This window comes from Mus musculus, chromosome 1, assembly GCF_000001635.26.
Source record: "Mus musculus strain C57BL/6J chromosome 1, GRCm38.p6 C57BL/6J".
Classification (NCBI taxonomy): domain Eukaryota; kingdom Metazoa; phylum Chordata; class Mammalia; order Rodentia; family Muridae; genus Mus; species Mus musculus.
The window spans coordinates 181,197,766-181,210,080 of record NC_000067.6 but is presented as its reverse complement, the minus strand read 5'-3'; the positions used below and the strand labels follow the sequence as shown (position 1 = coordinate 181,210,080).

The window sequence follows — 12,315 nt, the reverse complement described above, 5'->3', positions numbered from 1 at the left end:
AGAGCGCACCCGTGCATTGGTTGGGAAAGGGGCAGATCTGCATTTTCTCAGTGACAGAAGTATTTCCACTCCCAAGCTGATAATTGCACTGTTGAGCTGAAAAATGGGGAGCGCTAAAGAAACACCGAACCAAACCATGAACAGCTCCCAGAGAAAAATCCAGAAAGGTTTCACTTTAGTCCCCAAGGAAAAGGAAAAGTGTGAAAATAAATTTTGTGAATGCTAACAGAATATATTACTGAGGGAAGCAGTAAGCTGACAGCAGCAGGCGGAAATAACTCGTGACTGTTTGGAGCCTACAGCATAGTAAATTGGCTATTTTTAGTATGGAGAGAAAGGAAAGGGTTTGGGGTGCTGGACTTGTTTTAATTGTAAAGATTGACCTAGCAGGCTTTCCATACCAGCAGAATATCTGGAAGGAAAGCTATACCTAATACAGGCCATCTGTCACCTTGTATTTTATCTTTCAAAGTGCTGTGCCATAGATAATGTGTAGACCCTAGTTTTTATTTAACCAATGTTAGAGCACATTTTTAGAAATTGTATACTCTTTTAAACTTCTGAAACATTAAATGGCAAAAGTAGGAAGAACTTGCTTAATTCCAGTTTCAAGAAAGGTTTTTAATTTGAAATGTAGGTGGCATTTACTTTATGAAGGGTTTTAAAGCTATTTTTTTTCTTCTTCATGAAGTTGTACATACTAGTTTTTTAGGAAGAGTAAAGCCCTACAGTTGGTCAGGTCTTTCTCACACTGTATCTCTCCTGCAGCCAGACTGTTGATCTCCTCATGCAAGAGTCAGGATGTCGTTTAGAGCATCCTTCTGCTACCAAATTCCGAAATCATGTCATGGAAGGAGACTGGGATAAGGTAAAGGAGGCCGGGAGCTGTGTGACTGCGGCGCTGCAGCTATGTGGTTGATGGGGATTTGGGGACATTGTTGGTTTTCTTTTATATCTTTTTTTTTCTTTGCAGGCAGAGAATGACCTGAATGAGCTAAAGCCTTTAGTGCATTCTCCTCACGCTATTGTGGTAAGAGGCGCACTTGAAATCTCTCAAACGTTGTTGGGAATAATTGTGGTAAATACACTTTTGTTCTTAGTTTCACATTTATGCTTATTTTAGGTTATTGATAACTATAGGCATCTGATCTTAAGAGGCTTGAAAGTAAATTTTATATAATTTATAAATAAGAATGAGTTGTTTATGATTATAACCTATGAACTTTAACTGTTTTAAGTCATGCTTAGTAAATGTCATTTGAAACAATTGGTAATTTACACTTTATAAAAATTTAAAGATTCTCCTGCTTTTAGTGCTGTTGATAAGAGCCTTATTAATGTTAAGAATAAAATATACTTTTATATCACTCAAAATACTCACTGTGTTTGTTAAAGTGAAAAATATACTTGGGTGTATATATACTGTACAGCCTGAAGAATCTGGTAAATTGTTTTTTTTGATCGTTGGAATTACATAGTTAATTAATAATAGTCTAATTATACTGTTGATGTGCCCATGTTCTTTCATTCACGTTATAAGAATGACAGGTGTGAAAGTTTATATGATAGTGTCACCTTGGGAGGGTTAGGTGCAGGCTTGGCTATTGGGCCCCACTCACCAATCCTTATATTCTTGGAAAGATCAGTTTAATAGTTTGTCCTTGTTAGTCTCTTTCATAAACCTTAACTGGTTTAGTTTTGTTGTGTTTTTTGTTTTGTTTTTGTTTTGTTTTTTTAATGCTGGTGGGTTTTAATTCTTTAGGAAGGGTATGTTTTGTTTTGTGTTTTTAAAGCATGAGTGATTGGAAAGCATAAAGAATCAGCTGCTGGCTTATAAACTTGTAGCTGATTCATGTATTGTCAAAAGAAGTTTCCTGTGTGGTGGAGGAGGGACAAAGGAGAGAGTAGGAAGTGAAGTAGGAAGACAACTGTTTGTTAAATGCTAGTATGTGATCATTAGCATTTCCTTTTTTTAAATTGGGTCAAACAGTAACCCTTCTTATCTTTGTTTATAAACTTGATAGAGCCATGGCTGGCTTGTTTGTTTCTTTGTTTGTTTTTTAAAAACTTTGTTTTAAAATAATTTGAAATTCTTTATATAAATCTGTGCAATAATACAATTTTAGAAAGTGGGCTTATGGCAAATTAAAGGTCTAAAGAAGTACGACAAACATGAAGTTAGTTAAATTCACGAATCAATTCTTTCAGTAAATACCCAAACTATTAAAAAATTTAAACCAGTATCGAATCAAATGATTTAACTTAAGGAGTTAAGAATTCCATAGTATAATTTAAAAATAAAAATGAGCTAAGGTAATTAAGCATCCATATTTGAAGGGCTTACATTTTTTTCAGGAATTAGAGAGTGTCCTCAATTGAATGTCTGGGCTTTAAAACCTGGGTATGGTTTTGGTTTTTTGAGATAGGGTTTCTCTGTATAGCCCTGGCTGTCCTGGAACTCACTTTGTACACCAGGCTAGCCTTGAATTCAGAAATCCGCTTGCCTCTGCCTCTGCCTCCTGAGTTCTGGGATTAAAGGTGTGCACCACCACGCCCTGCTCTGAGTAAGTTTTAATTGGAAAGTTTTTCACATTTTTTTTTTGGCTCAAACTGAATGAGCTAAATCACAATAAAGTGGCCAAAATCTGGATTGGGATTTATTGGTGGCTATAAAGAAATTATTTGTGTAATATTTTGATGTGATTTCTTGGAGCATGTTTTCATTTTTTAAGTTTATTCAAATTGTGTCTGTACTCTAGTGGTAAAAAGTTTAATGGACTCACTTCTTTTAAAACTTGATTTATAGTAGTTTGAGACTTCTGCTTGGATTTAGATTATGACTCATTAGAAACTTCAGTAGAAGCAACGTGTGAATGGAAGAGAGGTAGTTATAGAGAATAAGGATGAAGCCTGTTCAGTCTGTAGAACATTGTAGGATCTAAGAGATGCAGGTTAAATCTCTGGCTGAGCCTCACACCATCAAACTGTTGAGGTGTTTATACAAAGAAAGGGTCCGACTTTGTCTCCTCCAAGCACTGAGGAGTCGATTGCTTCACCTTTCTGATATTGTTTGTTCCTTCCCAACGTCATTGCTAGAAGATGGCTTATTATAAGCTGGGATTTGTAATATCTTAGAAGACAACTACGTGGGTTTTTAACATAATGACTTAATTATTTACCCCGACACTTAATGACATTATAGTCTCAAACAGCACGTAGCTATTATTATTTCTTGTGATGGGAATTGAAGCCCGAGCCTTGTCTGGGTTAGCTAGTGCTCTGCTGCTGAGCGGTATCCCTAGCCTTTAGGTTGAGCTTTGTTTTCTAAGCCTGAATGTTTTTATTGATCGAGTTTACTCCCTTCTTTTCCCTGCCCCACTGCACTCAGAATAGTAGGTGTTGTGGGCTTTAGATGTTAAGGTCACGAATTCAACATTTTTCAGTCAGTTTAAGTTGATATGCTCAGCCATGTCTTATAAATCTGGATAGACATTTGAGACTAAAAACAGAAAATTACTGTTTAGAAAACCTCTTTCTTTTGTTTTTTTTTAATATAATAGTAATAATCTAAACAAAAATGGAAAAATACTGACTTGACATATAAAAATGAACTCAAAAAATTGGGTAAGAAAGAGCTTTGAGATCCATAGCTTAAGTATAATTTATTTTTCCTTTCCTTGGAATCGGGATTTGATTGGGAAATTTTGCTTTATAACATTATTCCAGAGTTAAAGCCACCACAAAGTCAGGCTCCATGTGTATATTGTTTCTGTTTTTCTTCAGTGTTAAATTTAGTCTATTAATGTGGAGAAAGAACAATGGTCCAGATACTGGGCAAGGTGTAGGAGGGTCCAAGAATATAATTCAATTTCAGGATTTTAAAAGAAAGAGAGGAGGGCTAGAGAGATGGCTCAGTGGTTAAGAGCACTGGCTGTTTTCCCAGAGGTCCTGAGTTCGATTCCCAGCAACCATATCGTGGCTCACAACCATCTGTAATGGGGTCCGATGCCCTCTTCTGGTGTGTCTGAACAGTGTGCTCACACACATGAAATAAATAAATCATAAGAAAGAAAGAGAGAGATGAAAATATTGTTGGGCTCAAAGGCAATGAAACACCAGAGATCTAAAATAGTCTTCTAGGGTCTAACTGGAAACTGGAGGTTTCCTAGTTGCTCTTCACCCTCTGGCTTCTTTTCAAGAGTTTCTGATTAAAAGTAGAAAGACAGACAGACAGACACACACACACCTGTGTGAGCCAACCTCAGTACTGCCTGGTTTTTAACTTTGTCAAGACTGAGCATCAATTGTGCATCCGAAGGTCTTTATTTTCCTGAGTGTCTTCTTATATTTTGAGCTTTAAATTTAGGAAGGTACAATACATTTCATTGTTACTGTGTGCCAGATACTTAAGCTGAGGAAAAGTTCCAGACAGATGAAGACTTTTTTCTCAACAAGCTGTCTGTGTAACATGTCAGTTGGTGTGCACTAGGCCAAGCTTTGACAGCCGTTTAAGGGGGCTGGTTATCTTAATGTGGATGAAATGACTGAGAAACTGTTCTTGGACTGCTTTGAGAGCGTCCTCTGCACATAGAGAAGTTTGTGTTTGTTCTTCTTTATCCTGCCCCATCTTTGCCTCATAGACTACAACAGTAACCTGTTCCACCAAGATCTAGATGAGAAAGTGAGGGATACATAGCATTTGAGTGCTGTCCCTGCACACTGGGTCATACTGGACTTAGGGAGGGAGAAGGTCTAGGACTTAATAATAATTTGTAGCTGGGTGTGGTGGTGCACGCCTTTAATCCCAGCCCTCGGGAGGCAGAGGCAGACAGATTTCTGAGTTCGAGGCCAGCCTGGTCTACAAAGTGAGTTCCAGGACAGCCAGGGCTACACAGAGAAACCCTGTCTGGAAAAACCAAATAATAATAATAATAATAATAATAATAATAATAAAACCAAATAATAATAATAATAATAATAATAATTATTATTATTATTATTATTATTATTTATCAAAGACTTGCCTGGAAGTAAAAGTGAAAACCATGTTTCTCAAATTCTCAATTTCTGAGAAAATGTAGTAAGAAAATGACTAGTTGCATATGGCATTGTTTTACATTTGAATTACAAATACACTAAATTGATGAAACCTTCAGGACCATGCTAATAATGTAGACACTTCATTTTGTAAAATTGAGTTTGTTTTCAGAAGATGACGAGTAGTCCTAATAACTTGAAATATAATTCCCCCCATCCCTCTTTTAAGATTTTAAAATTTCATCTTGGTGTTGTGTCACCTGGTGAACTTAAAAGTATTTTTATTTGACATATAAACACACACACACACCCTTTTTAAAGCTTCTTGGTAATTAGTCTGTTTCTGAATCTTTAGGATTAGTCTAACTTTATGTGTAAAATTGGTAAGTGCAATTTTTCTACTTACAGGAGTAGGTCTTAGCTTAAAAGTTTATTTTTGTTTTTTTTTGTCTTCCCTTTTAAAGTTTTAAGATTAAATTACCAAACATAAGTAACATGCCTCACAATGGATGTTTTAAATAGCTGCTTGGTTTATACAAGAAGTTTTTTGTGTCGGGTGAGGATTTATTAAATAAACTGTTGTATTTGAGACACAGTAGAATAATTTATATCTTCTAGATACTACTTAATGTAAAAATCTTATAAAGCAGTTATACTCTTACTGTGTAGTCAGATGCTAATTTCTGCACACCATTTTGTAACAACTTAGAAACCTTTCTCAGAGTAGACTTTGCCTTTCTGTGGCGCTTTTGAACGAGATGAACGTTTATGGCTCTGTCACTGCGCTTGCTAAAGCCCGAGGATGAGGAGGTCCTTCCACACAGTGGGCGTGGTTAGGCTGAAGCTAAAAGCCCTCCTAGACAGAATGTTAGTAAATGCTGCTCCTGTCTAGGGAGACTTGGGGGACTGATCATCACCTTCAAGTTTAGAGTAAGATGATGATGTGACATTAGAAATATTAAAACCAAACCTTTCACTTTGGAAAAATGGGGAAGTGTCTCATAACTCGAACGTGTTTTATCCTTGTGGATAGAGAATAAATAATATTCATCTGTGCCTTGTTGCTAAACATGTTAGTGAACAGATTATTACAAATATACAGACAGAATAGATACTGAATCTTCCTACAGCCATCAGTCCAGCCTTCTGATGTAAGTTTGTCTTTATAACCAGGGAAATAGCAAGTGAGCTTGTGTTTGCCCAGTTCAGTTACAGGATCTCCAAACTTTTGCATACCAGCCTGTAATATGTATCGTGAGAAAGCCCGTTTGGCTTCTGATAACCCAAGTCTGGTGTGCTCCTGCTACTCTTCAATCCTGCCTTCCTGTCCCTTGAGCTCCTCTTCACACTGTGTCTTTTCTTATTTAGGGTTTTTAGTGTTGTTTTTGGGGTGCTAGAATCCAATCCAGAGCTCTCCATACTCTGCATGCACGGTCCCACTGAACTGTGTGCCCCTGCTACATCATGACTTGCAATGGCTCTTAACTGGCATTTTTCTCACTAGTCTTTTCAAAGCATAGGACCAGTTGACATAGTCAGAAATTTTGAAAAGCAAATTTGGAATTCGTGGAATAGTTTTAAATGTTGATACATAAAATTTAAAATTCTAAGGAAATGTAAGAACAGCATTCACTTTTATGTTGATGCCTCAGTCACTAATGGAGATTACTCATTCATTCAAAGAGGTTTATTGATGTGTAGCCTTGAGCAGTCATATTTAACCTACGATGACTCGCAAACCAGATATTTTGAGTCATCATGAAGCTTTATCAAATTATTTTCAGAAGGCATAGTAGATGGTTTCTACTGTTCTGTTTAGGCACAAACGTTTTCTGAAACTTCCAGCAACTTTTTCCCCTGACTGCTGCTTTCTGTCATGTCAGAGGATGAAGTTTCTGCTGCTGCAGCAGAAGTACCTGGAATACCTGGAGGACGGCAAGGTCCTGGAGGCACTTCAAGTTCTACGCTGCGAACTGACGCCGTTGAAATACAACACCGAGCGCATCCATGTCCTTAGTGGGTAAGGATGTGGGGTTCTTAGACTTCAGACTCACGCATCCATGTCTTTAGTGGGTAAGGAAGTGGGGTTCTTAGACTCCAGACTCATGAAGGGGCTATTATTATTATTTTTTTATATAAAAATTTACTGGGGGCTGGTGAGATGGCTAAGTGGTTAAGAGCACTGACTTCAGAAGATCCTGAGTTCAATTCCCAGCAACCACATGGTGGCTCACAACCATCTGTAATGAGATCTGATGCTCTCTTTCTGGTGTGTCTGAAGACAGCTACAGTGTACTTACATATGTAAAATAAATAAATCTTAAAAAAAGTTTACTGTTGGCTGAAGCTATAGTTCATTAAGTTTTTTTTTTTTTTTAATATTTTTATTAGGTATTTTCCTCATTTACATTTCCAATGCTATCCCAAAAGTCCCCCATACCCTCCCCCCCTACTCCCCTACCCACCCACTCCCACTTTTTGGCCCTGGCGTTCCCCTGTACTGGGGCATATAAAGTTTGCAAGTCCAATGGGCCTCTCTTTCCAGTGATGGCCGACTAGGCCATCTTTTGATACATATGCAGCTAGAGTCAAGAGCTCAGGGGTACTGGTTAGTTCATAATGTTGTTCCACCTATAGGGTTGCAGATCCCTTTAGCTCCTTTGGTACTTTCTCTAGCTCCTCCATTGGGGGCCCTGTGATCCATCCAATAGCTGACTGTGAGCATCCACTTAGTGTTTGCTAGGCCCCGGCCATAGTCTCACAAAAGAGAGCTCTATCTGGGTCCTTTCAGCAAAATCTTGCTAGTGTGTGCAATGGTGTCAGCGTTTGGAAGATGATTATGGGATGGATCCCTGGATATGGCGGTCTCTAGATGGTCCATCCTTTCGTCACAGCTCCAAACTTTGTCTCTGTAACTCCTTCCATGGGTGTTTTGTTCCCAGTTCTAAGAAAGGGCAAAGTGTCCACACTTTGGTCTTCGTTCTTCTTGAGTTTCATGCGTTTAGCAATCATTAAGTTTTTTAAAGATAGAAAGTACTTGGACATTACTAAATTCTTAGCTTGTGCCCAAGCTATTCAGCTATTCATATTAAGATTTGAGATACTTAATAGGTAAAGGGGGGAAGAAATCCATATAGCCAATGAAGGTACTATTTCAAGATCTGAAGGAGGAGGAGAGGGAAGAGAAGGAAGAGGAGAGGGAAAAGGAGGAGGAGGAAAGAAGAAGAAGAAGAAAACAAACCTCATGGCTTTGGATCACAGCAAGCAATAAAGGCCATACAAGTGTTCTCCATACAAAGTTATCAGTCACTTAGCTGGTTGCATATCCTTTATTTTTCTGTTGTATTTATTTATGTGTGTATTTGAATCATGATCTCATTACATAGCCTTGGCTAGCCTAAAACTCCCAAAGGAGACCAGGATGGCCTAAAATTCATAAAATATGCCTTTGCCATTCTCGTGCTAGGGTTAAAGATGTGTGCCATTATGCTGGGCTCTTTTCGTTAGTTGACCTCATTCTTTGCTGTACCTTTAGTACTGTATGCTAATGGATGGTTTTCTTTTGGTTTTTTGGTTTTTGGTTTTGTTTTGTTTTGTTTTGTTTGGATTCAGGGTCTCACTGTGTACCTGGCTATCCTGGAACTGACTGTATAGACCAGGCTGGCCTTGAACTTTTCAGGCTGTGCTCTATCTAATCACACATTTGACAGTCTCCACTTGGATTTCTAATAGGCATGTCCAGCCCAAATGTCCTGTCTTCAGATCAAGTGTCCCATCCTTTTCTTTTTCTTTTTCTTTTTCTTTTTCTTTTTCTTTTTCTTTTTCTTTTTCTCTTCTCTTCTCTTCTCTTCTCTTCTCTTCTTTCTTTCTTTTAGATTTATTTATTTATTTTATGTAGCTGTACAGATGGTTATGAACCTTCTTGTTGTTGTTGGGAATTGAATTTAGGACCTCTGCTTGCTCCAATCAACCCCACTTGCTCCGGCCCAAAGATTTATTTATTATTATACATAAGTACACTATAGCTGTCTAAGTACACTATAACTGTCTTCAGACACACCAGAAGAGAGGGTATTAGATCTCATTACGGGTGGTTGTGAGCCACCATGTGGTTTCTGGGAGTTGAACTCGGGACCTTCGGAAGAGCAGTCAGTGCTCTTACCTGCTGAGTCATCTCACCAGCCCTGTTTTATTCTTCATGGTGTTTTTTTACTATGTAATATGGTCTCAGCATCTGGAGTATGTCTAATGTGAGTGAGTGACGTGGGTCATTTTAAAGTCTGCTAGATACTTTGGTACTGTGGCTAACAATTTATTTCTAGTTACCTTATTCATAGGTGTTGCCATTTACCAGCTAATGCCATTCACATGATGTTGGTGTTTTCTTTCCTGCTCTAGTACAGAGAGCTGCTGAGCCATCTCTCCAGCCCTGATAACTTTCAATATAGACCAGGCTGGTCTTGAACTCACAGAGATCCATCTGACTCTGCTTCAAAAGTGTTGGGATTAAAGGTTTCAGCTCCACACAGGGCCAGAACATATACTTTAATTCATAGTTTTTATTTTGAAGTGATTTTGAAAGAAAAAAATTACCTCCTGGCACTGCTGTGTCTTTACTGTTGTACTGTTTTACTTCCCATAAGCACATTTACCTGAAACCCAAAGCTTAATGATGTAGATTGTTGTAAAGGGTCCCACCCCACTCTTGGCAGTGATTGAACCTAGGATTTCATGTGTTACCAGGAAGCGTCTATCACTGAGGCCCATGTCCCCAGTCCCTTTCTGCCTCTTATTCTGAGACAGTCTCCTTAGGTTCCCTGCCACCTCAGCTTTGGAAGCAGCTTGGGTTGTAGACATGTGCTTTTTGCAAAATTTAAAAAGTAAAAAGAAACATTCTGTCCACTTAGCTGCTGACATTAAATTCTCCTACAACAGTCCCTTTTTATTTTTTTCTTTCTTTTTTTCACTGACTTTGTGTGGTGTACATGCTCATGTCGACGTCAGAGGACAGCGTGTGTGAGTTGGTTCCCTCCAGCTTGTGGGTTCTAGGGATCAAACATGGGTTGGAAGGCAGGCTCATGTTCAAAAAAGCCCTGTCACTGGCTCCCCAAAATTAGCTTAGAGACAAAATATTCATAATATCCAAAATTATCCATCCACACTAAATAACAAGAAGACAATGTGCTCTGTTTACATAGACTCTGATTGATCCTGGCATCTGAGAGGCAGCATGGAGTCTTCCCTGTGCCTTAGGGAGCAGAGCGAGCCCTTCTCTTCAGTTAGCCCTGGCTGCCTAATTGTCCTTTATACAAGTGACAAGTAAGGCATATTTGACAGAGCACCAGACAGGGCACCCAGGAAAGCCACTTGCCAGATCTCACATCCAAGTTTGAATAAAGGCCTTCCCTTCTTTTGGTCGGTCCTGTTGGCTGAGAAGAGTTGGGCTGGAGACAGCAGGTGGTTCTCTTCCCCAGAGTTGAGGGTCTTGAGCGTTTATACCACTGTCTGCACATAGTGGGAAATAATGTTGGGGTGTCAGGCATACATACGTAAAGCAAGTGTCATTTCCCACTACATCAGCTTCTTGGTCCCTAAGTCATTTTGATTTGTATTTTTAGTACTTACAGTAGAAAAAAAAGAAGCTGTGTAGTTAGCTCAGTGCTGAAGAGAAGGTCTGCAACTAGAATGCCTGGGTTTCTGTGTTCCTATATTGCCTCAAGACTACTTCTAAGCATTCCACGTCTCAGTTTCTTCATTTATGCAACTAGGATAATAGTGTTTGCTTCGTATGGGATAGTTACGGGCATCGGATGAAGTGTGTGCTGAGAATTTGGAGCGTGATCACATATATAACAACAGAAGGGAATACTTTTAATTGCAACGATAGTATTCGGTGTTTCGGTACTATCATTACCTTAATAATTTTTTTTCCTTTTAATGATTTTATGAAGGCATCAGATTGTATTAATAAATTGAATTCGTTGTAAAAATGTTTTTCTTGATTTGTGTAAACAAGAACTTGATTGTGAAAATAATCAACTGTTTTTCAATTTCATTCCAAGGAAAAGGGTTTGAGATTTGTTTCCTACTCTGTTAAAGGTATCTGATGTGCAGCCATGCCGAAGACCTACGGGCAAAAGCTGAATGGGAAGGCAAGGGCACAGCGTCCCGGTCCAAACTGCTGGACAAGCTTCAGAGTAAGTCATTTCTGATGTTCCTTCCTCTGCCGTCAGAAGTAGACTGAGGAGAGCAGACAGGACGCGTCTACTCAGTCATGCTACTGAGCGCTTGTGTAAGAAGAGGGACCATTAAAGAACCCTTTCAACCAAAGAGTCTCAGAAGCTGTAACCTGGAGTCAGTGAGAAAGCGCTGCTCTCAGCGCAGCCATGCTCGCAAGGCTTCCTTCGGAAGAAGAGTGCTAGAGTTAGAGAACAAGATGTGAGCACAGCTTCACATCAGAGCACTTTATAGTTTTGTTTGTTCTTTAAAAGGGGCCAGATTTCTTTTTCTACTTTCTGTTTTGGTTTTTTGAGACAGGGTTTCTCTCTGTAACCCCAGCTGTCCCGGACGCCCTTTGTAGACCAGGTTGGCCTTGAACTCTGAGATCCACCGGCCTCTGCCTCCTGTGTGCTGGGACTAAAGGCGTGCTCCATCATGCCTAGCTGGGTTCCAGATTGATTTCTTTAGGTAAATTGTTTTTCCCAGTTATGTTACAGCACTTTCCAGTTGACTTGGGAATGTCATTTTTACCATATCTTTATATAAAATACCTTCTTTCTATTCAAATCATGCTGTTCTGCCATGCAGTGAGACCGGAAATCTCAGGAATCAGAAAACAGACTCTGTGTGTCCTGGGGAAATGCATGCGGATTGAAATAAGTTTATATTGATGTTAAAACAGTGTTGTATGAGTTTCCACAATTCCCTGGGCATTAATAGCCACTGTGGGCAGCTAGGACTTGACCAGCCAGTGTTTTTTAAGATTTTTTTTTAAACGGGTCGTCTACTGATAAATAAACATCATCAAATTTTCTACTCCCCTTCCTTTCACTTTTATGGTATTTTTCTGTATGTGGTGTTTTCCCCTAGAAACTCTACCTTCAAGATGCAGCCAATAAGTTCCTTCTTAGTGGCTGTGTCACTGTAGCCTTTGATGAGTACCGAAAACTTAACCTTATGTCCCGTCCCTAAGCTTGTCAGTGTAAAGGAAACAGTGATATTGAGGGAAGGAGCAGCAGGAGTAAATGTCTTATATACACTTTACAGTTTATTATTATT

General features: G+C 38.9%; 1 protein-coding gene across 8 annotated transcripts in view; it reads left to right on the top strand.

Annotated features, from left to right (window-relative positions):
- Wdr26 (WD repeat domain 26) overlaps positions 1-12,315 on the top strand; it is a 47,696-nt gene that overhangs the window by 10,841 nt on the left and 24,540 nt on the right. For 4 of the 8 annotated variants that reach the window (XR_373605.4, XR_003954939.1, NM_145514.5 and 1 more), the window contains exons 2-5: positions 769-868; positions 974-1,078; positions 6,921-7,057; positions 11,137-11,234. Coding sequence is in view for 4 of the 8 variants with exons in the window: in NM_145514.5 (NP_663489.4) it covers positions 769-868; positions 974-1,078; positions 6,921-7,057; positions 11,137-11,234 (440 nt within the window). In the remaining 4 variants the exon portion in view is untranslated. Of the gene's footprint in view, positions 1-768; positions 869-973; positions 1,079-6,856; positions 7,058-11,136; positions 11,235-12,315 lie in introns of all 8 variants that reach the window. The other 4 variants (XR_003954940.1, XM_030253521.1, XR_373606.4 and 1 more) reach the window with 2 other exon arrangements.